A 24,725-nucleotide genomic window follows, 5' to 3' on the forward strand; every position below is an offset into this window, starting at 1 on the left:
CATGTCCGTCTCACTAGGCCCCTGTGCCAAACGATCTCTGCAGACGTGGATGTTGTATGATTAACATACGACTGGCTTATAGAAAAGATTTTCCATCACTCCCTCAAGAAGCGTAGAAAACTTCGCCCAATGGAAACACCATCGTGAGCATCCGAGTACCTTGACATGGCGTCCTTGAAAGGCTTTTCCGGAATAATGCCGGCCTGATGGCGGATCTGTAGCATCTCGCTCATCATGAAAGGTGAGAACTCAGGGTGGCCCTGCACTGTGATGAACCTCCGAGGGACATATAGGGCTTGAATTGGGCATTGCTTGGTGTGGGCTAATAATGTGACACCAGAAGGCAGGCCGAGAACTGCATCGCGATGTGTCTGATAGATGCTCTGATGATTGCAATACCCCATGGTCAGCATAGCTTGGGATCCGGGGATTTGGGGACACAACGGATTTCATCCAAATTCATATTTGAGTGAGGGAATGGACGTACCAGGCTCTCAGACCCAAACACCTTTTTGCCCTCGTCTGTCAACTCCAGCTCCGTGACAGACAGCTCCCAACCTCCGGGGGACCGGGCAACCTGTGCACCAAGGGCGCGAGCAACGATCTGGTGCCCGAAGCAAACACCAATGACGCGAACACGGCCCTCATCCAGAAGCCTCCGAGTGAAAGCCGTCAGCCTCACAATCCATTCATCGTCCGCGTAAGCCGAATGCCGGGATCCCGTGATGAGCACGGCATCGACATCCTCAGGCTCGGGGTAAGCGGCATCCACACCGTCTTCAGCCACCACGTTGTACGAAGTCAGCGCCAGCTGAGACTTCAGGGCATGCGGTGGGTCAAGGCTTTCGCATGCGTTTTCGAGAAGGTTCGTGAAGATAGTGTCGAAGCGGCCTAGCTTGGCCGATACGCTAGGCAGCGGCTCATCTGTAACGAGAATGGCCAGTCGGACCGGGTCAGGAGTCGGAATGGAGCCCATTGTATGCAGTGCTTACGATGGCCTAATGAAAAATGACTCGTCTTTGCAAGGAAGTTGAAGCGGCAAGAAGTGTGATATAGTCTTTCACGAGGGGAGACTCATGCGAGGAAGCGCCACTGACTTATAAATCTGCTCGGCGTAACGAAATACTGGCACCCCCGAGGTGATACAAGTCGGCAGCCGTAAGGCTGTGCTGGCTCCACGATTCTGCCTCCAGCTGACACAATAGGCAGCATTACATCGCCTCGATCGTGGGGCGCGAATTTATCACGTTTTCTCACAGGGATTCGTTAACGAATACGGGTCCCGGCCTATGCGAATGTCTTCCCAGGACCTAGTTATGTGGCCGTTGCTGCACGAAGCTGCCCCTCTAATTCTTAATTTTGAATCATGCATAGTGACAGCCTAGAGCTTCATGGCCGTCTCAGTGTCACTTCTGTATGAGTCTATCAGTTCCCAAGTTTTCTTCGCCCAATGACCGCCGGGTCATCAACTCTCTGTGTCTTCGCTTGTCATCTCCTCCAACGAAGTCTGGTTGCCAGATGCTGGCTCCTTAATCGTGATATACTGACTATGGGCCCTGATTCTGCTCCCGTACTTGTATAGCACCCATGGTACTGGCACCAGAACTACCGAGACAAAGCCTAGCAGACTGCTCGCCCATCCGATCCCCATGGAGGAGAACATTTGCACCGTGAACAGTGGAAATGCACCTCCACCCGCATATCTCAGAAGGCTGTTGGCACTGAGAGCACTCGCGCCATGCAACGAACCATAGGAATTCATGATGTACAGCGCGCCGCTGCTATAGACCATAATGTTGCCCACGGCAAACGGCACAGACGCAATGACTGGACTGAGCCAGTAGACACCCTTGTCGGCTGTCCATCCGAACCAGAACAGGCTGGCCGGATTGAGCGCGCAGCCGACCATGGCACCGTAGAGGCGATACTCTGGGGGCACCGCACCGACTCCATATTTCGCCTCCAGCGCTGGGTAGGTCTTGCGGTCGATGTAGACCACAGCTAAGAAGCCGATGACGCAGCCTAGCGCGATAGAGATGAAAGTGAGACCCTGCTGCCCTGGGGTGAAGCCGTAGTGGCCCCCGAAAACGTAGGGAAAGGCTGCAAAAAAGCTGTAAAAGACAGCGAAGTTGAATGCCATATAGATGGTCATGAAGAGCACGATGGACTCGACAAAGAGCATCTTGAAAGGTTTGAGGACGATACGTTGAATGATTGCACTCGAAGGGAGAGCAACCTTGAGCGAATGAGCTTGAGGCGCATCAGACTGCTTCTCAGCACGCATACGTTTCTGAAGGATAGTCTTCTTGTATGTCTCGAATTGTGGAAGGGCATAGATGTAGTTGAAGGCCACCATGAAGAGGACGACCCATTCAAGCCACCGAAAGTCCTTCTCCTCGGCCAGAAAGCCCCCGATCACAGGTCCTAGACTTGCCCGTTAAAAACGATCTCGTAAGAGAGCAGCGGGATAATTTCTTACCAAAAGCCGGTCCGAGGAATGGAGACACGAAGTAGAAAGGATAGACGAATCCCGCCAGTGCGGGTGGCCATAGATCAGCGTTGGTCCCGCCACCGACGGAAACAACGGCACTCCCGAAGAAGCCGGCGAAGAAGCGACACACAATCAGTGTCGTGAAGTTCTGTGCCAGTCCCGAGCCCAGAATGAAAAGTCCAAAGACTGGGACGGTGCTGAGATAGACGATCCTGCGGCCATAGTATTCACTCACGGGTGCGGCTATGATGGCACCAAGACCGAGGGCCCAGAGGAAGAGGGAAAGGCCGAGAAGAGACGCAGTATGTGACACTCCAAACTTTTCCGACACATCGTTGGCGCCAGAGGTGTAGACGGAAGAGGCGAATGACCTGGGGGAGTAGGTTTCAGCCAGAGCCTTCAAGTTGTCTTCAGAGAGGGGGTTGCGCTTACACGTTAACACAAAGAAAAGCTGGAATACTGGTGCTGTAGATGCGCTTCCACAATGGCCAGTTGTATGGACAGTCTGGGTCATCTGGTCCCCTCCAGTCGGGCGGGTCAACTTCTTGTGGATTTGCCATGCTGGTGGGCAGGCGGGCAATTGTGGGAATCCTTGTCTGGGCCAGGTATTCAGCAAGGAGTTGGCGATCTATGGCCTCGATTCGAGTTCTTGGATAGATGTTGTAGGCCGACAAGAGAGGGGAAGACGAGATACTTCTCAAAGGCACTTCCAATCGCGGGAAAGGACTTTGCTTGGTACAAGAGTCGCTAAAAGCAGAAATAGCAAAATTTTCATCTCGACGCGATGGAAGGCAAAGGCCCCTGACTCTGACGATAACCTCCCCCAGACCAACCTCACCAATGAGAGAGAGTCAACGAAAGTCGCCCTTGAAAGGTAGGACACCAGGATTTTACACAAAAAGTAAGCAAAAAGAGGAGCCCAGCACCCGCGAAGCCGCAAGGTCTGCGAAGTAGGGGTCGGCCCGTCACGTCACTAACGGTGTGCATTAGCTTGCTGGCCAGCCTAGGTCGCGTATCCTGTCAGATATAAGGCGCAATCTCACAAGATCCATCCGGAATGCCGTATGCGGCATCAATTCGCAAAGCGGCCAATGGAACCACCCACGTGAAGCGGCGAAGCCAGTAAGCAACCAAAATCTTGTACGTAATGACATACCTAAAGTAGAACACTTCGTCAACCTTGTTGAACCATCCTCAACCTCTATGTCTGCACTTTTCTGAGTTTGTGTCGAAGTTCATTTGCACAGACAGTAAGCTGAACCCTTGTTCGCAAACGCCCCACTGTACTGCTTGGCAAAAGACCCTTGAGTCGATTCCATGAACACCGGCCCCATCTTCCGGGCGGGCGTGATGACTTCCCACCTCCCTCTTGCAGCTGGAGTCCCCGAGCTCCGCCGGGGACGCTTTGTGTTCTCAAGCCTCGCTCAGAGTCAATTGGACATTTGGTTTGCCAACCTTGCGAACTATGCATCTTCGCCGTGGACGTCTGACCGTGTTTCTGCCCTACGGATGTCTTGAAAATTCTGCCGCAGCAAGGCGAATTACAAATGAGGGGAATGTTTTGTATCCCCTTGATCCACTATACCTATTTCGACGTCGTCTAGGCAGCAACAAGCAGTCCACACATGAGCCCTTGTCGGTTCTTCGGAGGGTTTATGTCTAGTCCTAGAGGCTAGACTCCGACACAGCATCGAATTGCCCCGAACGATTGACAATTACTATAGGTGCTAGTAGGGTAAAGTTTTGTTACACGCGCACCAAGCCTCGGTAGGACTTCAACCTCAAGCATGTCTCAATCCAATTCATTAGTTACAGCAGTCCGACTGAACGAGCTGCTGACGGAGGTGACGGTTCGGGAAGAGCGGTTGGATTCTTCTAGCTAACTTTGACTCGGCCACAAATGATAATCGTCGAGTCGCAGTCACTCAAGTCCCGAGACTTGATTCGTCAGGCCGAGCGGCAAGTCGGTGGAAATCCGCCGCAGGACACAACATCTGGAAGGGGCCACAAGACCATCTCACGACATGTCTTGGGATTCCTTGCCGCGAGTTCAGGGTGGCACCGTACATCTGCATGTGCTTTGACTGCGGTGCTGCAGTCATCTCAAGGGTGATGTGAAAATTTGACGAGACGACTTGTCCCCCACGTCGTGCATCTACAGCCTCCCCTCGCTCTAGGCACCCAAGTCGTGATTCGGAACGTGTTGGGAAGCTTCGAAGAGTTCTCCCGACGATTTTCTGTGGCAAGGCTGTCTGCCGTAGTTGCTTCGTGGACTGTCTATAAAGAGGTAGGTCCGGATGCCAGTGCTTGGGTTCTGCTGAATTAAGCAAATCAGTTGAGCACGAACTCTCCTCCTTTCTTTCTTTGATCCTTTTCTTCAGTCTGCTTTTGTTCGGAGAGAAGGCAAAAATCATCATGCGGTTTCTTGTTACCACAACCATTCTTTCCATTCGTGGCGGGAGGAAAAAGTCCACTTACATCAGCTTACACGATCCCCAGTCTGATCTTTTCGCCCCTTTGTCCAACCAAAATGAGGTGGATGTATGGATCTGCGACGGCCCAGAAGTCACTGGTGATCTGATGGATCAGTGGTTGGAGCAGTCTAGCCATAGCCCCAAGTCCTTGCTCGTGAGAGATGTTGAAGCTATCACTCGTTTGAGACACCATGCTAGGGGCCGCTTGTACCACATCGCCGCCTTCCCTGAGCACGTGGATGGTCTCTCAAAGAAGGATTGGGAAGAAGCTGTCCTTCGTGAAGCAGAGATGCTTTACGCCAGGGCCCGTGCCGAAGCTGATACTCAACGCGTCAACGACAACATCGAGACCAAGGGGTCTTCACCTAGCGAAATCAACGTTTTGCTGATCGGCGCCGGCATCATGAACCTCATCGCCGCTCATCTCCTTGCCAAGCGCGGTTACAAAGTTCGCGTCGTCGACCAAGGTCCCGACCCTCGGGCTTGCCAGCTCAAAGACTGGACCGCGCTGGGAGTCACGAGCGGCGGCCACAATGCCCGCATGTTCACAAACACCGAGGCGGACAACTACAACGAGCAGGACAGCGAGATCTACCAAGACATGCAGTCTATCTTCCGTAAGACCGTTCGCGGAGGTGGATGGAGTGTTAAGTCTCCTGAGGATTTCAACGCCGCAGAGAATGACTGGGTCAGTGCTTTCGAGCGTGTTCCAGGCTGGATGGCGGCACACTTCAAGAAAAACATCCATGAGGTCAACGTTGAATCAGGAAAGCTCTGGAGGGAGCTGATGAAGAACGAGCCTCAGCTCTTCGAGGATGTCGGGCTTCACGAAGACATCATACGCCTGTACGTCGAGGATGTGGCCTTGGAAGCATCGGTTGGGCTCAACCAAAACCTTGGGGCTCTTCTGGAGGCACCATCTCCCCAGAAATTCTTGGAGACATATCCTGTCTTCCGCCCCGCTGCTGCCGCAGACCATCTTGCTGGAGGCATCATCGTGGATGGTTTTACGGTGAACATTCACTTATTCGTGGGCAAGTTGATCGATTCCATCTCCAACCTCGGCGCTGAGTTCATTTGGGACTGCGAGGTCCAGGCCATCCAGCGCAACTCTGCCGGTGAGGTGACGGTTTTGAAATCAGAGAACGGCGACTTGAAGGCTGATCACTTCATTTTGAGTCCTGGTACGACCGGAAGCGCACTGCTCCAGGGAACGGCCAGCGAAAATCTCATCCAGGGGGTCCTAGGTATCTGGCTGCAGATACCCAACCTGGACCCAAAGATGCGCAACTCGATGAAAATCCATAGAAGGGGACACAAAGTCGAGGATATTAACATCACTGTGGCAAAAGACCGCGAGACTGGGGAAGATATCCTTGTCTTTGGCGGCGCATACGGCTACGTCGGCCTGGGCCGTCCAAACCCAGACTCTCCCGAGATGAAGGCTCTCTACGATGAGCTGGAAGAGGTTGCGCGCATCTATTTCCCGGAAGGGTATGCAGTCGCAAAAAGCCGTGGCCCGAATGCCATGTACCCTGGGGGACATCGCAAGTACTGTGTCCGCCCGTTCACGCCTACTGGTCTCGGAGTCTTTGAGAGAATCCCTACAGCAGGCGGCGGTCAGCTCATCATCACCGGTGGCAACAACACGGGAGGCTTTGCTCAGGCGCCCGGCATGGCCCGCGCAATTCTACGATCATTTTCGGGCGAGCATGATCCTGTCCACATTCTCTTCCACCCAGATCGTGGCAAATTGCCTCCCGCAATCAACTACAGATCTCGGACCCCGAGCCCGAGCCCGGCCTTGGCAACGAACGAGGCTCTGAAGACCCCGCTGAGGCTGCTCCTGGTTTGCTCGGACGGTCCTCAGCACCGCTACCTGCGATACCGCCTAGACCAGGCCTTCCCTGGCTACCGTTGTGTTCAAGAGACTAGCGACGGTCAAGTACGGCAGCTGATGAACAAGGGCCGTGTTGTCGACGCTTGCTGGCAACAGTACCACGGCCTCAGACGCGGCTTCTTCGGTCACGATGTCCGACGCGCGGCGCACTTTGACAAACTTGTGCCATCAGACCACGTTTCGCCCGCGCCAGATCTGGTGGTTGATAGCGTCAACTGCCGCGCAGTATGGGATGCTACCGAGAAGTGGCAGCCGGAACTGACTATTGTCTCGGGGACCAAGTACATTGGCAAGAAGTTGATGGCACGCGCGGGACTGATGATCAACATGCACACTGGCCACTTGCCGGAGTACAAGGGCAACCACTGCGTCTTCTTTGCATTGTATGATGGGGCTGTAGACAAGGTTGCGTCGACCCTGCATCAGCTGACGCCAGAGCTTGATGGGGGTGATGTGCTCGACAGGGTGTTTCCGGACATTGACCCCGAAGATAACGAGGATACGTTGTACACCAAGTGTCTTGAGAAGTCGATAGATCGATGCGTAGAACACATCAAACAGTTCTCGAAGGGAAAAACACTGGAATTTGTACCGCAGCAAGCTGGAGGTAGGACGTTTCGGCACCGTGATCGTACGCCTGGAAAAGAACTTGCGTTGTGGTGGTCACTAAAGGCAGGCGGCTTGTTAAAGTCCACCCTAGCGAGCAAAGAAGTAGATAGAGCTTAAGAGAACATTTCCAAATAGTACTTGATACTTCTTATCTTATTAAGTAAATTAACATAGTTATCCTTAATTTACTTCTTAAATTTGTTAATAAATAATTAAATAAATAACCGCTCTATAAAAAAGATTAAGGCTATAAGTTATTATACTAATTTATAATAAATAATTTATAATAAACATATTTTATAGTTTTCTTTTTATATTTATTCTTAATCTATTAAGTCTTGTTCTATTTAGTAAATTAATGCACTACTAGAATTTAAATAGACTTATTAATTGTTAAATTAGTACTCGAATAACTACTTAACTTAATATTTATTTATATTTATTATAAATTAAGAACTTATTTAAATAATAACTTTAAGTAAACCTATTCTTTTTTACTATAAGTTTTTAATAATGATTATTATTACAATTATGAGTATAATTATTATTATTGTTATAACATTATTATTATTTTGATTTATTTTTACTGAGAAATCCTTGTGAAATCTCGAGGTTATTATGGGTAAGTTCCAATAATTACCTCCCGTAAGTATAAACTATTTCGCCCACGAAATCTATAGCGACTATAGTGAAGACTGGTCAAATATATCTCCGCAAGGCCACCGCGATATAGGTATGTATATCCCTTCTAATGATTTCCTAAAATCGTTGAGAAGCATGTCAAGACACTTAATAGATCACGAGTAGCAAATCATAGAAATCACAAAGAGAACAAAGTGCATGATCAACCGAAAACCTGTATTCTCGACCTGCCTGCCACTTGGTATGGTCGGTTCCTAGCAATAGCCATTCCTGTTCCTCCGTCACCATCCCACCTCATTTCAGCGCGCGTTTAGCCAAGGCACAAGTTGACTGTCTGTACTGCCTCAGCGGCGTCGTCGAAGCCGTCAATGTTGGCGACGTTGAGGATCGCGCCGATGTGCGCGAGGGTGATATTCTGGTTGTTGATGTACTCCACGAGTCCGTCTTTTCCCAGAGCAAAGAGCTGGGCGTAGCTGTGCTCCTGTGCGTACATGTAGGCGGCACCCGCAGTGAGGCAAATGTCGTCAGCGCTGCGCGACTTGATTGCGTCAACAAGCTGGTTCTCGTGAACCGTGGCCCAACCTTTGCGGGCGGTCGAGTCGGACTTCGTGAAGATTCCGGTGACAACCGCAATCTTGAGATTGTACGAGATTTGGTTGAGGGGGAGACGACCCATGGGTTCGTCGTTCTCGATCAACGCGCCGACAATAGCCCGGATCACGGCGACAACGCGTGGGACATCGATGAATCCCTCATTCTCGTAAATGAAGGCATGGAGGCCAGAGCCCCAATTGATGACTTCAAACGGACCGACCTCTGGCAAAATCGAGTGCATCTTCTCTGAAAGGTACTTGTAGTAAGTCCTGTCGATCGTCAGGCGGTCGATCTTGCTCTGGGAGGCGGCGAAGATAATGCCGGTGTTGGTCGGAGTCTTCGCGGCGGAGGACGACGCGCGAGCGTTCGCGGACGCGGCGCGGGCGGCGATTTCGTCCTTGAACAGAATTCGGCGGGCTCGCTTGGTAGGGGTCTCGTCAGGCTCCTCGTCATCTGAGATGTCGATAGCGGTATGCTTTTTAGCGGTGGAACCACGGGTCTCCGTCTCGGCTTCGTTAATCAAGCGAAGGGCAATCTCCGAACCACTGATGGCGACATCGGGCAAAGCAGCGTCCAATGCTTCTTTGAGGAGCTTGTAAGCATCGGGGAATTCGATGAAAGTGGTGGTCATGGCTTCACTGAACTTTTAGATTTTGGGGATCTTGGGTCTCTCTATTGACACCGCCCGCTTTACTCCGACCAACGACGCCGCCGCGCCCAAGGGATTCAAATGCGCCCAAGAGAAGGCTCTGCTTACTCGCGCCGATGACCGCAACCCAGGCGAAACCGTTGGAAGCATCGTTGGTGCTGCCTTGTTTGGCGCGAAGCATGGATGGGACACCCTATACGGCACCAAGGATAGTGACTTGTCAACTTGGATTGAGGCCAACGTGAACTTGGAAGACGCCGCTGACTACCTTGGTATGTCGGTGCCTGAGTTAAAGGCCGCGATCGACGAGAAAGTCGTCGAGAAGAGAATGGGACAGGATTTGGGATGAGTTCAATACAAGGCCCGTCAAGGCAACGCACGCGGTGATAAAGAACGGGGAAAGGAGAACTTAGGAATAGATTCACGTACAGGAGTGAAGCAGCTTCCAATTGACACATGCAATTACCTCTTCTCTTCTTGGTGTTTGAGACTATGTTTGCCGTGCTTATCTTGAACAAGCCCTCTATTTCTGTTTTTTAAACAGACTATAAGGGTGTATAGACGTAGATCTTGATAATAATTAAGGAATTAGAAAGCGAATCAACATTTCTCTATAATTTCTCTACGTTAAGACATTCTCAATGTTTCTTTATAATGTCTTTATATTAGTGTATTTTCAATATATTTCCAATATTAGTAATACTAATCAAATAAAAAATAATAATAAGAGGGCTAATGAAAATAAAATATAAAAAGAAGGGCCACGATTAGAAATAAACGATTTAGTAATACGGATTTTTATTTTAATTAAATATATACTTTTTTAAAATCGAACTAGAGCTTTTTGAATAATTTATTTTCAAACGTAATAATATAAAACGATTAAGGAAGTTTATTTTTTTTTTAATTTAGTTAATACTATACCTAATTCGTAAATAGTAACTCCTCTAATTAAGGCCGTATTAAGCCGATCGAAGGAGGCATCTTGTGTTACTTTTATAGGTATTAGTAGTTCCTTTAAAGCACTACACCGCATGAGTCCCTTATACCCTACACGCTTTCAATATATTTAGTAAGAAATATGGTACTATACTCTATACTTCTGAAGCTGTCGTGAATAGTAGTTCATGTCCCCTCCGTTCCTACAGTCTTTTCTATCGCACCAAAGTATGTGTTTAGCCTCACTATCGCTGACTACTCCATAGGAAGTTAGTTCCGAAGCGAGTATACCATTCAGACCGTAGGGCTCATCCTTCCAACCGTAAACCTCGTTGACTTTGGGAGTGAACTCCCCGCCGCTTCTCGTCAAGTGGATGGAACCTCCCTCTAAGCTCCAATCAAAGCGCGCATGACAAATAGGACATTGTGTTGAGTGAGCCCGACCGTTATGCGACGATGATGACCTTGCGTACCACGGACCCCTTGCGGCAATCCTAGAATCTCGCGACTGGGATCGGCTAAATGCCCACGAGAAGGCACTCCTTACGCCTAATGGTGGGCTTGGGCGACCTTCCAAGATGTTGAGTTCAGAATCAGGATCGAGGGGCTCCATCAGCTGCTTGAAAGTTCTGTGTGGACAAAGCAAGCGTCCAAACCTTCCTTGAAGCTCTTTGAACTTGGTTTCTAGAATGGTGTCGTCAAATGGCTGGTCGTCTGATACTGGCATCACGGGAAACTTCCAAGATACGGTATAGAACCTAATCAAGGACTTTGCTCCGCGATTCGTATTGAATGTCCTGATCTCTCCACGAATCGAAGGCGGCTTCATTTTCTGGATCAAAAGCCCCTCGCCAATCTCTTTGCAAACTGAGCACTCTTCCAGACACCATCCACGTGGCGAGGGTAAATTCTTTCTCACTCCGGAGCGAAGCCAATCGAGTGTGGCTAAATGTAAATCTCGTCCCAAGTTGACAAGGGGTACTGAGATATGGGCACATAGCTGAATGGAACCCTCGGAAAGCCGGCAAAAACGCTGATGGCCAAGGCTTTGCCGCCACAGACTTGAAAATTGAAGTCTCGGGTGGTCTCTAGCGCAGTACGAGCAGAACAGGCTGTCCTCCAGCTTCGACAGACGCTTTCTGAAATCTGCCGACTCCCTTGATGTACGGCAAGCCTGACAGAATGCCTGCTCCTTCGCAGCCCTCACCACGGACTCGTCCATCGTCAAGCCACTCGGGGAGCTTGATATATTCGAGGAATGTAGTTTGTTGAACGTACGGTCTTGATATAAGCGCCAAAAAGTCCATGATACTTGTCGCAGCATGTAGAGGTCGCTGAGCTCGGACTCGTGCATGATTTGTAGCAAAATCTCGTCCGGCAAAGCAATGAATCGGCTTTGCCGTAAGTTGGCAATGAGTTTGACTTCCCAGCTGTAAATTCTGCTGGGCAGATCTGGCATCAAAACTTCCACTCCACTCGTGCTGTAGATGGTGTTTTGGCCGGTAATTTTGCAGGTATAAGCCCCGTCGCCGGTGTCAGAATCACTGTTGATCGTTTCCCAGTCCGTGTCCACGAGGCCTTCATCCCTTGTGTCTTCGTCTATGTTTTCAGATCCTGAGTCGGGTACGCATGGCATGCGCATTTCCTCTGCTGCGCTTGGTTCTCTACTGACGATCTTCTTGCCCAAATCATATAGATCCTGATTTTCTTTGATGTCCTCGTTCTTGTCAAGGCCCCGTTCCCTCCAAGCCCTGATAATAGTGCTGATTCCAAGGCACATCGTAGCGTAGCGTCAAGCGGAGTGATGATGATGGAGACAATGCTACTGTGAGAGAACTGCAGAAATGGTCCTGATAATTGTGTTAAGTCTGGTCAGATCTTTGGTTCAGTTCATAGTGATTGATCGAGACATAGCGGAGATACCAGTGGCTCATGAATAGCATCAAAAGTTTTCGCAGGAACCTAGATGGGCTCTCCACATCAAGGTGCATCTTGTGGCTTGGGTGGCGAATTTGAGTTGCGAATCTTCTCCATGGCTAGCATCTCAACTTGAGCTGTGCTCACAATATATGTTCACGAGCAAGCGATGAAGCACTATTATCTCCATAAACAGATTTCTGGTCCTCCGGACTTCCTGACAGGAAAGTTTGCTTTTCCCGCTGAGTATGGAGCAATTGCATGTGCAACAATTCGGGGGGGGGGGGGGGGGACGGAAACCAATGGTATTAAGCAGCGAGTCTGAGTAATGGACAAAATCCGCTTGTTTCAATCGGGTTCCAGGGCAGAAGCGATCGGGTCTTGGTATTCACCGGGACGCTGCCGAAAGCTCGGCGCCCGCGCCCTCCGAGTAGCCCCTTGAACCACCCGGTGACATTTCCGATTGACTGACCCGTCCGATCGGGTCCACTAGAATAAAGAACGGATGAGCCCCCTCTAGCCTTGAGCTCCTGGCCAAGAGTGGCGCAATTGCTCTGAAAAGAGCCCTGCGCCACGGGGCAAGATCAATTTCTGTTCAATGCATACGGACCGGAGCGCTTTATATAGCAATAAGGCTGAGAAGATACGGGAAATGGTCCAGTAGCCAGGCCATGTTTTCTTCAGAGCCTCAACAGATATAACGTCGAACGAGGTGTTTGTTTCCAGCGGTCTAGTATCATTAGAGTATGACTCGCCAACGGGCAGAGAAGCCACTCTTTCATTATTTCTCTCTTTCCACCCCCAACAACTCAGTCCGCAAAACCATGTCTCCCATTCAGGAACCCAGCGTTCCCGCTCTCACAGAAATGGATCAAAGGGGGGACGTTGTCTTCGTCGTCGGAACGGCAGTCGACAACACCCCTGCCCGGAGCTTCCGCGTCTGTTCCCGGACGATGGCACGCATCTCCCCCGTCTTTGACCGCATGCTACACGGCAGCTTTGCCGAGTCTAAACCGACAGCACCGAGCTCCGATCTCATCAGCCTTTCATCATCCGGAATCAACGGAACGACGACATCGCCGGCAAAAGATTGGATCGTCCACCTTCGCGACGACAGGCCCGATTCTTTTGACCTCCTCGCGAGCATCGCTCACAGCCAGTTCCAGAGAATACCGCGAGCCTTGTCGATTGCTAAGCTTTACGAGTTGACGGTACTGACGCACTACTATGATGCAACTCCCGTATTGTCGCCTTGGCTACAGACGTGGGTTTCGGGCATCGCAGAGTCACCAGAAACGACTAGTAGTAGCATCGCCGGACCCGAGGGAGAGCTTTTGATGCCCAAATTACTGTGGATTTCGTGGGAGTTGGGCCATAAACAGCTCTTTGAGTCGACAGCACGGCGAATGGTAATGGAGAGTAGTGGTAATTTGTTCGGTGACGAGAGCGGGCTTGGCGATTTGAGTATGCCGCCGGACGTCATCGGTGAGTCTCTTTCCCCGTTCACTGTAGCAATCCTACTTGCCTTTTTTCTCTTTAGATCTCAAGTTTTTATGAGAACCTCTTCACTGACACCTATTCCATAGAACGAATCGCTGCCATCAGGACGCAGACAATCCAGTCCATCATGGACGTCTTCAGCACTCTGGCAGAGAAGCTTGTGAGCGTAGATGAAGGGCCTCGGTGGTGTAGACATGCGTCATACATGGGGCCACACCGGTGCGAGAGCATGATACTTGGCAGCATGACCTTTTGTCTCATGAGGGCAAGTCTATGGCCGATTCCAGAGGCCGACGACATCGACGAGAGCGTATTGACGCTATACTCGACGCTGATGAACCTGGTGATCCACGATATTGGGCGGCCGTCGGATAAGGGCGGCGTCGATCACAGCGAGTGTAATCCCAGGGGGTTTTTGATGGAAAGGATCAAGAATATTTTGGCAGACGTGCCGAGCCCTGTAGGGGAAGCACATCGGAAACAACTGGATAGACAGATACAGAAGCTGCTTATTTGACTACGGTTGCATATAAAATGGAATAGACAAAAAGAATGCAAAACATGAAAAATGCCGTCTAGCCAGTGCGATCATCTCACCGCGGATTCTCTTCCAAGAGACAATGCTTGAATAATTAAAATTTGAGATAGCAGCAACCCAATGAATGAGAGGAGGTAATGCAGCTCTTCAACAGCTGAAAACATCTTGATTGAAAAAAAATTTGATGTGCATCGTTGCTCAGTCTTGTTGTATCCAAGACTTTTTCCCGACTGGGTAACGTAGCTTGGGGGGTTAGCAAGTTTGTTGACTAGCTGTTCCTTTGACTTTCTCGGGCTATTTCAGAATCTACCTCACAAACTTTCCTTTCACACCAATGACTCTCATTCACCTCCCCCCAAAGCTGTGCGAGGTTACTTTGCTGAAAAAAATGAAAAAGACATCATCGACATCCTGGCGTCTGATGTTGACGCCAAAAGCATGAGAGAGTCATTGGAATGACTTGGTTACAGGATCTGGGGGTGTACAGTCGCAATACTGTGGCAAGGGATCACGGGTAATGAGCGGTTGCAAAGCATTCTGTGCAATCCTAGCACGATCAAACAAGTATATGCAAAGATTATTTCAACATTCACCATGAGCTCTTCCGTAAGTCTCAGAGGGTTAGACTTCGTTGACAAGGCGTGGTGTGACCTTCCAGCCCCCTTTTCAGAACCGGAACAACTCCCGAAAGATCCCTGGTGGCCAGGCTTGCATTTAGGGCTGCTGCGGTGAGCGCTAATCGGGCGTCAATAATGCCCGAATTCGGCGGACGACCGTGCCACAGCCGACGGGATGAACAGGCCTCACTGAGTCAGCATAGCCACTGGAGTGGGTTGACTACCAGCCAACGTATGTTAAGTTTCGGTAGTGGAAGTATTTTTATCTCTCCAAATACCGGAGCCCCAGGCGGGAAGAGTATCGAACAGGAGTATCGTCATTCATCCATGCACTAAAGTCATTCCACGATCGCGAACTGCGTTGAGTTAGCTGAGCCTCCCGTTCAGCCGAGAGTACACGTCGAAGCAGCTTAGAATCGAGAAACATCGATGGCAGCTCAACTGCACCGGCCATGTCGAGAACGCGGAGCGGCTGTTTGAACTGCAAACGCCGCCACCGCAAATGCGACGAGGGCCGGCCCGAATGTTTACAGTGTATAGGTCAAGGTGTCGAATGCGAAGGATACCAGACTGTCCTTCGATGGGGTTCGGGTATTGCCTCGAGGGGGCGCTTTGCTGGAGCGCTCGTACCTGTCGAAATCGAAGCGCCTCCGCCCGCCAAGCGCAAGAAGAAATCTAAGCTCGATGAAAAAGCAAGAGAAATTGACAGCCTTACAGGAGAAGGCTCGTCTAGGACTCTGAAACAGCTCAATCCAAATGCTGTTGCAGTTCCATCAACAGCACTCACAGCCGCGGCTGGGTTCGGCGCGGCGCCACCCGAGACAACCTGGCTGGGCCGTACAGAGCAAGACAGGCGTCTTTTGGAAGAATGTGAGTGAAATGATCATAGGCGCGACTTATCATACCTGTGAAAATCTCTTACGGGTCTGGTGGCATGCCAAAATTGAATACCTTACTCCATGCTTCAAATCTGAACTTCATACCCTACGCTGTGCTAGCCACTGACAGTATCCTACTTTAGTCAATGAGACTACTGTCTTTATGCTTCATTCAAGTCGACGGGATGGCTTATTCAGATCGAAGCTTCGACAGCTAGCAGAGAGATCTGAAGCACTCTGTGCTATTTTGCTGGCCACTCACCTCTACATCTCAAACCCAGATGATCCTTCACAACTTTTCGAAGAGTACTACCTTCGAGGCCTTTCGCTCTTCCGCAACCAATTGGAATCATTCAATGGGAGTGTTGATCTTGGCGCAATGTACGCTGGGCTTTTCATCTGCACCCTGAATGTGAGTTATCTTGCAAGCCGTCAATATTACACTACAGTGCCTTACCGTGATGCATGAAATCTTTTATGTCTCGTCTCCTGAGCTTTATATCCGACGATTGATGTCTTGGAAAAGCTTATGTCTATCAGACTGAAACACTAATCCTTGATGAACACAGCTATTTCAGAGTGCTCCTTGGTCCATCCACCTCGAGCTCATGACAACAGTCTACGGTCTCAACAAAGACCTCCACAACTCACCTGTTCTATCCGAACCTGAAGCGCGGTTTGCCTTAGAGCTAATGGGTCTCATGGACATGCCGACCTTTGTTCGTGGTCGCTCAACTTTGTCGTTGGGAATCTGGAAAAGATTGCGGGTTGCACAAGGATCAATAGGTATGAAAAGGGGCGGCATTCAATCTGTTTCAAGCCTCCCAAGATCCTTGCTCGATATTTTTGCGAATATTCAGGACGAAGATTCTGACACATATTTCTTGCAATGGTTTGGAGAAACGGGGGAGATACCGCAGATCCATCTGTGGGAGGCGTACCGTCTAGCAGGTATTCTGACTGGTCGACGACTACGCATCCGTGCAAACACAGGCATTACGGCAGCTGCATCAACATCATGCCCTGCCACTCCTTCTGCCGAGGTACTATTAGGCCGCTTAGTCGCGTCCATGGACGCGCTCTGTGATGCGACCAGCCGGCCTGAATATTCACAGCTTCTCACGACTAATGCACTGCTCTATCCCTATGTGGCTGCGCGGCTTGAAGTGGCTATCTTGCTTCGCCAGCCCACCTGGATGGAATCACTCCGGCGAGTAACAGAGAAATATCAACCATACGGCAAGACAGCGAATGCGCGTAACATTACCGAGATGCTAGATGAAGCTTGGAACTCAGGAGATGATGCGTATGATATTGATGAGCAAGCAAGAAGGCGGAATGTCGAGGTTGCCCTATTCTGAGGAAACATCACGAAATTTTACTTCGGGAGTCTGTATCTTCATTCTTTTGAGGGCATATTGGTTACAACCCTCTGAAGTCAAGAGCTACTACGGCGTTCAAGTGCGGCCGGATCACCTACCGCCGTAAGGACGGGCGATGTGGGTGAGTACAAAGTAAGTATAAGGGTTGAATCGCGAATAGATAATAACTCTGGGAAATGTGTTAGCGGCAAAGGCTTTGGAATGTTCCTGGTAATACCATGATAGGTCTGAAATACAGTTAAGTAAGTCTAGCTAATAAATGCTATATTTGCGTCTATACTCAAATATTAATTCATGACTCCTAGTCTTTTTCTTCAATTATTTACCCAGTTTTAATACCAACTCAATACCTCACCTTCAAAGAGTCCCTCCATACGCCCGGCTTTTCGTTTTCTACTTCAACGGTTTCGTAGTAGTTAGGGATACAGCATCTTTCCTTGCCGCCACCAGAGCACCCCAGGGCTCTCAGGTCCATGGCCACGCGGACGCGATCATTTGGGCAATTCGCTGCGCAAAAGTCCTCGCGGCTGATAGCAGGACCAGAGCCCGTATTGGAATACCACTCACAATCGGAGAAGGTCATCTTCTTATTGCTTGTGTTGCAGCACAGCTTGTGCTCGCCACTGGCAACCATGCGGCCTCCACGCAAGACTTTGGAAACACTATAGTCAGATCAAGATCCTACTTACTACTGAAGGCTTCGGCTTGATAGGAATTTGGTACTCACGCTTCTTGCAAACTTCGGCGCCACCTATACCAATAGACGATGAAGCCAATAAAGTCTTCATTGACTGGTCGCCGCTCTGAGCAGGACAGCTTGCTTGATCGTCGCATTTCGAAAACGCGCCTAGTTCATAGAGCGTATACAGCTTGATGCGTTGAGTATCTTTTGTACAGCAAGCTGCTTGGAACTGCCCATTGTTGCAATACTTCTTTTTCGAACCAATGAGGACCATGTTATTAGGGTAGCTGCCGGTGCATTTCCCGTTGTTGTGCGTGTACCAACCGCACTTTGGCTGCTTCCAAGTCGCTGGACAGCAGAAAGTATGGAAGGCCGTACCATCGCAGCCCGTCTGATCGAATATGTACTCTTTGCCTCGCGCCCCTGGGTCGCTGCGCGGTACAATCGCCCATCCAGGAGCACAGCCAACGTTGCAGTTGGTCCACCTGCATTGTTCGTTGGGAATGTCGACGAACTCGATCAGGTCATCTTTCATACCCACGTTCACGAGCAGTAGGGGATCTTGCGGTTCGCCACCTTTTTCAGCGCTTTGTTGTACTTAATCTTTCGTATCGTGACTGATTGCCCAAACCATCAAGCCGCCTAGGCACATACTCTGAGCGTACTCGGACTTGAGTTGGAAGGTCTCTTCGTCATCGCAGGCCACACACTGGGCCGAATTGCCCCAAGCAGCTACTTTCACGGCCTCTTTTTCTTGTACAGTTTTGGCTTTATGTTGTGTTGATTGACAAGGTCGTCGATCTCGGAGTTGAGCAAAACACCCACTTCTCGGCTGCATTTGCCCTTTTGTGCCCCGGATTCGTATGTGCAACCTGGTTCGAGGCAAGACGGGCTAGTGGTAGTGAAGATTCGCCCATAGAATCCAAGGCCCATGACGACCTGACTGGGGTTGATATTGTTGCGCCAAAGAAGATCGAGGGCCAGATCGACTTCGGTAAGGTTGCTACGCGCATTCAGACAGGCACCCAGGTGGTGTTCTTGTCCCAAGCTCCGTGTAGGTCGCAGGACATAATGTTGAACCAGTGCGCTGTTTGAGCCAGTGCTATAATATCAAAATGCTGAAGATACCAGAAAGATGCCGGGAGTGTAATAGAAATCCCCTTTTGACCTGAATTAAAGGACGCCTTTAGTCGGCTCATGAACTTGGGGAAATTCACATAGTCAACGCCCCTTCCTGATCGATCTTCGGCCACAGCATACTCCCAGTCCAGATCAACGCCGTCAAATCCATAGGTAGACATGAACTAAATGAGAGAATCGATGAAAGCCTTTGTTTCGTGACAGATGCGGCCAAATCAGAAAAGGTCCTGGCCGTGGGGCCTGGATCGTTGAATGTCCAGCCACCAATAGCGATAAAAACCTTCAGGCCCGGATCTTTTTTCTTCAAGTGCATAAGACGTCTGTAGAGGCCCACGTCCGTCGGTGACGCTGGCTGAACCCTGAAGCTGGATGGGTCGATAGTAGCAAAGGCGAAGTTGATCTAAGCTCCTCCACATCCTAGTTCACGAACACAAACTTGCCATTCAGGAAAGATGCCTCGGGGCTGGCGACCCAGACGAGGTAGGTTACAGGGAGAGAGACCAAATCGAGTAAGCAATCAAAAGATAGGCTACAACATCTCTACTGTTGAGGGATCATGGAAGAGGTGAGAGTATAGAAGAGAGCATACCATCATCGTAAGGGAACTTCAATGCCGCCTCCTCAAGTTCCACCGCCATCGGCGTTCGGATGAGACTGGGGTGAATAGTCACAATTCTTAGTTTGTCGGGATTTTCGGCAGCCAGATACTCCACCAACTTCGGCAGAACCGCCTTACTGACGATATAACCGCCCATTCCAGGGATAGGAGGCATAAGAATGCCTGCGGTGTTGAGGCTGACCAGAACAGGTTTCGAACCGGCACTCTTCTCTGAGGTACCAATTGCTCATAGAGACTGCGTCACGTTCAAAGTACCCTTGATTTTGACTTCCAGCGCTTTCCAAAGTTCTTCGACAGGCATTGTCGAGATTGGGCCGAGAGCCAGGAGCATGCCAGCGGCGTGAATGACGATGCCAATTTGTCCAAAGGTAGACACAGTCTCAGCCATGACAGACTTCAAGGTCTTGACATCGTTGATGTCGGCTCCGTGAAGGCGAACTTGCACGTCAGGGCCCTTTTGAGAGATGATTGCTGCTGTCTTCGTCAGGGGTTCCGTGCGGCGGCCGATGAGAATCAGGGCCTTGGCACTGGCGGGGGCAAAGGAGGTGGCCGCTGCCTGTCCGATGCCTGATCCAGCTCCGGTGATGAGGACGACTTTACCCGCAGTGGAGTTGGCGGGATTAGATGCAGATATGGCCGGGTAGCTGGCGTTGTGATTGGCCTTAGTGTAAGACATCTTGTAAGTTGTGAGAAGTTTTTTTTATTTTTTAGGTGACTTGTGGCAATGAAAAGAAGGATAGATGATGAAGATTGAAGTTGATGTGAGAAGTAACATGTAAATCCCGAGCTGACGCGGCATCTCGCTAGGTCTCGTACTACACCCGATTTCCTTCATCAGTTGAGATTTCTTGCATTTGATCTTACCTTTGGTTGCTCAACTGTTGTGCTTGCGAGCCTTCCATAGAGTCGAAAGCAAAGCCTCAAAGGTCTAGCAAGGCATGATTTCGGAGGGTATTAAGACCTAAGACCAGAAGATTGGTTGGTAATTGCGATTGAGTTCCATCTCTGGAAAAATGCGGAGATAAACGATTACCTCAAAGAGGCACAACCGAGGCTCCCATCAAAGTGTGTTTGCCCACTGCTTGATAATACTACCATAGGCGTAATGTTTTGTAATGATTTGCTAGCTAAGTTTCGGGTTTTAGCTGCTGCCAAATTCGTCTCGTCTGCAAGACAATGTGCCAAAATCCGGGTGATAACAGCCGTTGCACCTGATTCTCCCGCGCGGCCCGTGGATGACGCGGGACTATTTAATGTGCTTGAACAATTGACTTTGAGAATCTCATCAATAACGACGGTGCACCATACCTTCAATGCTTGAGAAACTCTTAGGGATTCCAGACCCCTTCCAATGAGTATACATAACTCAAGCCGTGCACTGGTTACAATATTTGTTCAAGCCTATTTCCAGCAATATTATTTGAATTATTACACGTGTTTCGAATTCGAATATGATGTGGAATGAACCCCGAGATCACTCCTAAGCGCGCCCCGTCACAACTTTGCCTGCAATGACTTCTTTGTCGGCTATCACAGAGTTGTTGTACGCAGTCACATCCCGGAAGTAGAGCTCCGTCCCCGGCGTCTCGTAAGTCCCATCACTGTCCAGTCCCCTGAGATGGAAAATCTGGTGTGTACGCCCGGCTCCCGAGGTAACGGTATTGTCTGCGTATCTGGAATAGTTCGCGGTTCCATTCCTGTCCGTATCAATGACGCTGCCGACCCACTTCGATCCCTCACCCTCAAAGGCTTCGAGGCCGGTCGGGTAGACGGTGTTTCCCTGGACGTGAAGCTTGAGACCTTGATCCAGCTGTGCCCATAGAGTCAAATTTCCTGCCGGGAGATACGAGGTGGTTGTGTTGCAGTAGAGCGGGTACGAAAAGGTTGTCTTGTAGTCCCATCCAGGAACTTTTGACGTCTCCTCGCCAATGGTCGAGAACGTATTGATGCCTCCGTAACCGTTGGCGTACAGGCCTCCAACGTTGGAGTATGAGAGGCTCTGCTTCCAAGTTGCTGTGCCGTTGCCCTTCTGCGTAGTGAGGAACGAGGTGATCGTGAAATCGCGTTGCACCGATAAGGAATAATCCAGGGTCGAGTTGAAGCCGGTAGCGTTTTGCTTGAGCGTCTGTGAGAATGCAATGGAGGGCTCAGGGTTTGTCTTCCTAGAAATGACACCCGTCGTGATGCTTCCTTCGTCGTCAAGCCATAGGAAGACCTTGCCTACAAGGTACCAACTACTACCCGTGGTATTTGTGAGGCTGGCGCTTGACTTGCCGTCATCCACTAGCCCGACAACTTTGATGCCAATGGTGTGGTAATTTCCGTCACAAAGAAGGGGCAGCCACGGGGTGATGTCAATCTCGTGATCCCGCAAGTCGAACGCGTTGATACCCACAATCGGGCGATGGAGTTGGGGCACCACGCCGCCTGTGAAGATGTCTGGGAAGGGCCAGTGCACACCCGCCAATTGACCGTCGATCAGGACCTGGACCTCTCGGAAGGGCGAATATCCCGGATAGCTACCCACATCCGGCACGAAAGCATCTACGGCTGACTGCGGGACGTTACTCCACCAAAACTCCTCGTTCCCTTGTCCCTTGACAGACGTCGAGAAGACGGCCCGGTTGACGTTACGAGGGAATTGGACAGAAGCAGTGGCGTTCTCTTCAGGGTACGTCCAAAAGCTGGCAGTGACTGGACTCTTGTTGGCAGAAACTGGCAGGACGAGGTCTGCTGGCGCTTGTCCTCCGGTCCGAACGGGACTCTTGAAGAAGGTGGCCGTGAGAGTGGAGTTGAGCAGGCCTGTGTAGACGTCTGTAATGACATTGTCAAGTTGGAATATGAGAGTCTGTGGCTCTTTCCAGAGTGACAGATACGGTGTGGAATCCTTCAACCAGGTCCAGGTGATGCCGTATGACGTGGGCTCGGCGGTGGAGGTCGCGAAGATGTTGACATCGCCCAAGTACACGGAGCCCCAGCGATCGAATTGCCTGCCCCTAACCTCGACGGTGAAGTTGAGCACGACGTGATCAAAATCGAAGTCTGGGGGCGAATAGTCTCCAACGAAAGGTGTACCGTAGCTGTTGGCAAATTGGTGCTCCATCAACGTGACCGTAACTGCCTGCCCTGTAGGCTCCAGGACAGGCTCGGCCACTTGAAAGGTGTCAAGCAGTGGTGTTCTCGTAGAGGCTGGCGGCGCGGTCGCACTAGGCGTGACATCTGCGTCGTATGCGATGCGATCCATGTGAGCCAAGACATGCCCGATTCTGGGGCTCCGCACATCCAGCTCTTGGTATTGCGCCGCGCGCTGGACGTGGAACTGCTCTCCGCAAGCCCAGGATGCAAGGGACCCGAGGAGGAGGAGTCCCTTGAGCAAGCCCCAACCGCCACCGGTCTGGTTGTTGATTGTGCCCATTGCTTCGTCAGGAAATTTTCTTGACTACTTGATGGCCAAGCACACACCTTCAATGCCTTACCACAAAGACAAAGTGAGCAAAGAGTTGGTGACGGCGACATTCGAGGGGTGGGATGGGTGTGGTTTAAGAGAGTGTAATGGAAGAGCGGGAGTCCGGCAACCGGCGGGATGCACGTCCGGTGGGGCAAAGTCCCCAAAACCGGCAGGTGACAGTGGTGTGATAGGATCGCCATAGCGCCATGACATGGGTTGCCCAGGCAAGATAAGATGAACCCCTGGGCTTCGACGATTGTCAAGGTTCAACAGCGTCAAAGTTATTTTACAACAGATATTAATACTCCTTTAACCCAAATAACGCAGTCGGGCAGTGTTTCCATATGAGAAGCAGGAAGGAAGAAGACAGTCCTGACCAAATTGGAGTGAGATACATCTTTGAGGCTTCTCACATTCAAGAAGCATAGTCGCGTCACGGTACATAACGAGTACACGATTGACTTTACAGGTATTTCGCTTATCACTGCATTGAGCAGTCTCATTCTAAATGAGCATATTGATAATGATGCAATGTTAGTCGGCTTATTCAATGCATATTGAAGAAGTGTTGCGACACAGCTGACCCTTGCCGATCGAAACCGTCAACGTATAGCCGATACAAGTTGGATGCACAGAACATATACAAGAGCTACTTGCACTAACAGCATGTAATGGCCAAGCCGACTGGAGCCCGAGATGGCATACTATCCATTCTTGAAGGCCTCTATCGTCCAGTCAATGCTTGTAATCCTCAGTCTACTTTCATGGTCAGCTAGGACCAACGTCCATCGCCAGTCTAGCTAGGATTATGTCGATGAAGCAAAAAATCGACATAAAATCATCTCCTAGACTGGCACAGTGACTGACTCGTGACGATACAAGGCAAAAAGCTGCGTCGAGGGGGAATCGAACCCCCGGCTCCCCGACGCTGCTTGATGGCAACGGAGAATTTTACCACTAAACCATCGACGCGATTGATAGTAGGTGTTGGTTGTGAGAGCTCTTGTCCTGGAACCCTATCAGATCTGTAAAGTTGTGGATCGTTAGGGTTGCGGCAGTAACAAGGTCCATCGTGAGCAAGGGTTGCGATACCCTCAATCGCGCTAGGTGGTGGAAATATGGAGTGCATCTGAGGAATAAGGCCCGAAAACCCATGAAGAAACCACATGTGATGCGAATGCGAGCGAGGTTTCTAAAGCAGACAGCCTGCCTCTGTCTAGATCACGGCCGTCTCTCGCTTTACTCAGTATTATTGTTTGTGTCTTGTTTCCGATGTCTCAGTAAGTCCTGGCTCATATTTTATCTATTCCTTGTGTAATGTTTGTTAATCGCTCTCGTTGCTGAGCGATTTGTGGTGTAAATTGTTGATTACCATTCGTAAGAAGAAAGATAACAATAGACTTTAGCACATGCAACTTGTTCTCTTTTGCCGTTGAAAATACGAAATTTAAGCCATCTGCTGACTGCTTTGCTCGTTTTGTCTCATTGATCGTCGTCTTATTCCTTTTCTCAAGCCATCTAGACCCATTGCATAGATCATCATCTGTTCCATTTGAACCAAAGGCAATCACGTTTGGGGCAAGTACAACAGGATTTGGTCAGCAAAGTCCGAGATGAGTAAGGCGCCGACGGAATGGCGTTGGGATCTTGCCTGCATGATTAGCGCCCCGTATCACCGCCCTTCTTTGACAACCTCCCCACCTCAC

General features: G+C 50.2%; 9 protein-coding genes across 9 annotated transcripts; 3 read left to right on the top strand and 6 right to left on the bottom strand.

Moving 5' to 3' along the window:
* Positions 1 to 95: 95 nt before the first annotated feature.
* CCOS01_05270 (glutamine amidotransferase class-I) lies at positions 96 to 976 on the bottom strand (the record flags this gene model as incomplete). The annotated part of the gene is made up of 2 exons (XM_060453450.1): positions 96 to 383; positions 488 to 976. 2 exons carry the CDS (start codon positions 974 to 976, stop codon positions 96 to 98), a joined length of 777 nt encoding a protein of 258 aa, XP_060315222.1.
* Positions 977 to 1,465: 489 nt separating this feature from the next.
* CCOS01_05271 (major facilitator superfamily transporter) lies at positions 1,466 to 3,051 on the bottom strand (the record flags this gene model as incomplete). Its single annotated transcript, XM_060453451.1, has 3 exons — positions 1,466 to 2,424; positions 2,480 to 2,862; positions 2,924 to 3,051. The coding sequence occupies 3 exons, from the start codon at positions 3,049 to 3,051 to the stop codon at positions 1,466 to 1,468; spliced, it is 1,470 nt and encodes a 489-aa protein (XP_060315223.1).
* A 1,855-nt stretch (positions 3,052 to 4,906) lies between these two features.
* Positions 4,907 to 7,591, top strand: CCOS01_05272 (uncharacterized protein; the record flags this gene model as incomplete). The annotated part of the gene is made up of 1 exon (XM_060453452.1): positions 4,907 to 7,591. The coding sequence occupies one exon, from the start codon at positions 4,907 to 4,909 to the stop codon at positions 7,589 to 7,591; it is 2,685 nt and encodes an 894-aa protein (XP_060315224.1).
* Positions 7,592 to 8,426: 835 nt separating this feature from the next.
* CCOS01_05273 (uncharacterized protein) lies at positions 8,427 to 9,341 on the bottom strand (the record flags this gene model as incomplete). The annotated part of the gene is made up of 1 exon (XM_060453453.1): positions 8,427 to 9,341. The coding sequence occupies one exon, from the start codon at positions 9,339 to 9,341 to the stop codon at positions 8,427 to 8,429; it is 915 nt and encodes a 304-aa protein (XP_060315225.1).
* A 2,045-nt stretch (positions 9,342 to 11,386) lies between these two features.
* CCOS01_05274 (uncharacterized protein) lies at positions 11,387 to 12,078 on the bottom strand (the record flags this gene model as incomplete). The annotated part of the gene is made up of 2 exons (XM_060453454.1): positions 11,387 to 11,539; positions 11,611 to 12,078. The coding sequence occupies 2 exons, from the start codon at positions 12,076 to 12,078 to the stop codon at positions 11,387 to 11,389; spliced, it is 621 nt and encodes a 206-aa protein (XP_060315226.1).
* An 883-nt stretch (positions 12,079 to 12,961) lies between these two features.
* On the top strand, positions 12,962 to 14,232 carry CCOS01_05275 (uncharacterized protein; the record flags this gene model as incomplete). Its single annotated transcript, XM_060453455.1, has 2 exons — positions 12,962 to 13,700; positions 13,802 to 14,232. The coding sequence occupies 2 exons, from the start codon at positions 12,962 to 12,964 to the stop codon at positions 14,230 to 14,232; spliced, it is 1,170 nt and encodes a 389-aa protein (XP_060315227.1).
* Positions 14,233 to 15,005: 773 nt separating this feature from the next.
* On the top strand, positions 15,006 to 17,109 carry CCOS01_05276 (uncharacterized protein; the record flags this gene model as incomplete). Its single annotated transcript, XM_060453456.1, has 4 exons — positions 15,006 to 15,102; positions 15,258 to 15,740; positions 15,892 to 16,160; positions 16,318 to 17,109. The coding sequence occupies 4 exons, from the start codon at positions 15,006 to 15,008 to the stop codon at positions 17,107 to 17,109; spliced, it is 1,641 nt and encodes a 546-aa protein (XP_060315228.1).
* A 364-nt stretch (positions 17,110 to 17,473) lies between these two features.
* CCOS01_05277 (uncharacterized protein) lies at positions 17,474 to 20,247 on the bottom strand (the record flags this gene model as incomplete). The annotated part of the gene is made up of 5 exons (XM_060453457.1): positions 17,474 to 17,781; positions 17,858 to 18,388; positions 18,467 to 18,559; positions 19,542 to 19,781; positions 19,827 to 20,247. 5 exons carry the CDS (start codon positions 20,245 to 20,247, stop codon positions 17,474 to 17,476), a joined length of 1,593 nt encoding a protein of 530 aa, XP_060315229.1.
* Positions 20,248 to 21,051: 804 nt separating this feature from the next.
* Positions 21,052 to 22,986, bottom strand: CCOS01_05278 (uncharacterized protein; the record flags this gene model as incomplete). The annotated part of the gene is made up of 1 exon (XM_060453458.1): positions 21,052 to 22,986. The coding sequence occupies one exon, from the start codon at positions 22,984 to 22,986 to the stop codon at positions 21,052 to 21,054; it is 1,935 nt and encodes a 644-aa protein (XP_060315230.1).
* Between the last annotated feature and the right edge of the window lie 1,739 nt (positions 22,987 to 24,725).

This window comes from Colletotrichum costaricense (genome assembly GCF_030867565.1).
Source record: "Colletotrichum costaricense strain IMI 309622 chromosome Unknown Scaffold_5.1, whole genome shotgun sequence".
Lineage (NCBI taxonomy): Eukaryota > Fungi > Ascomycota > Sordariomycetes > Glomerellales > Glomerellaceae > Colletotrichum > Colletotrichum costaricense.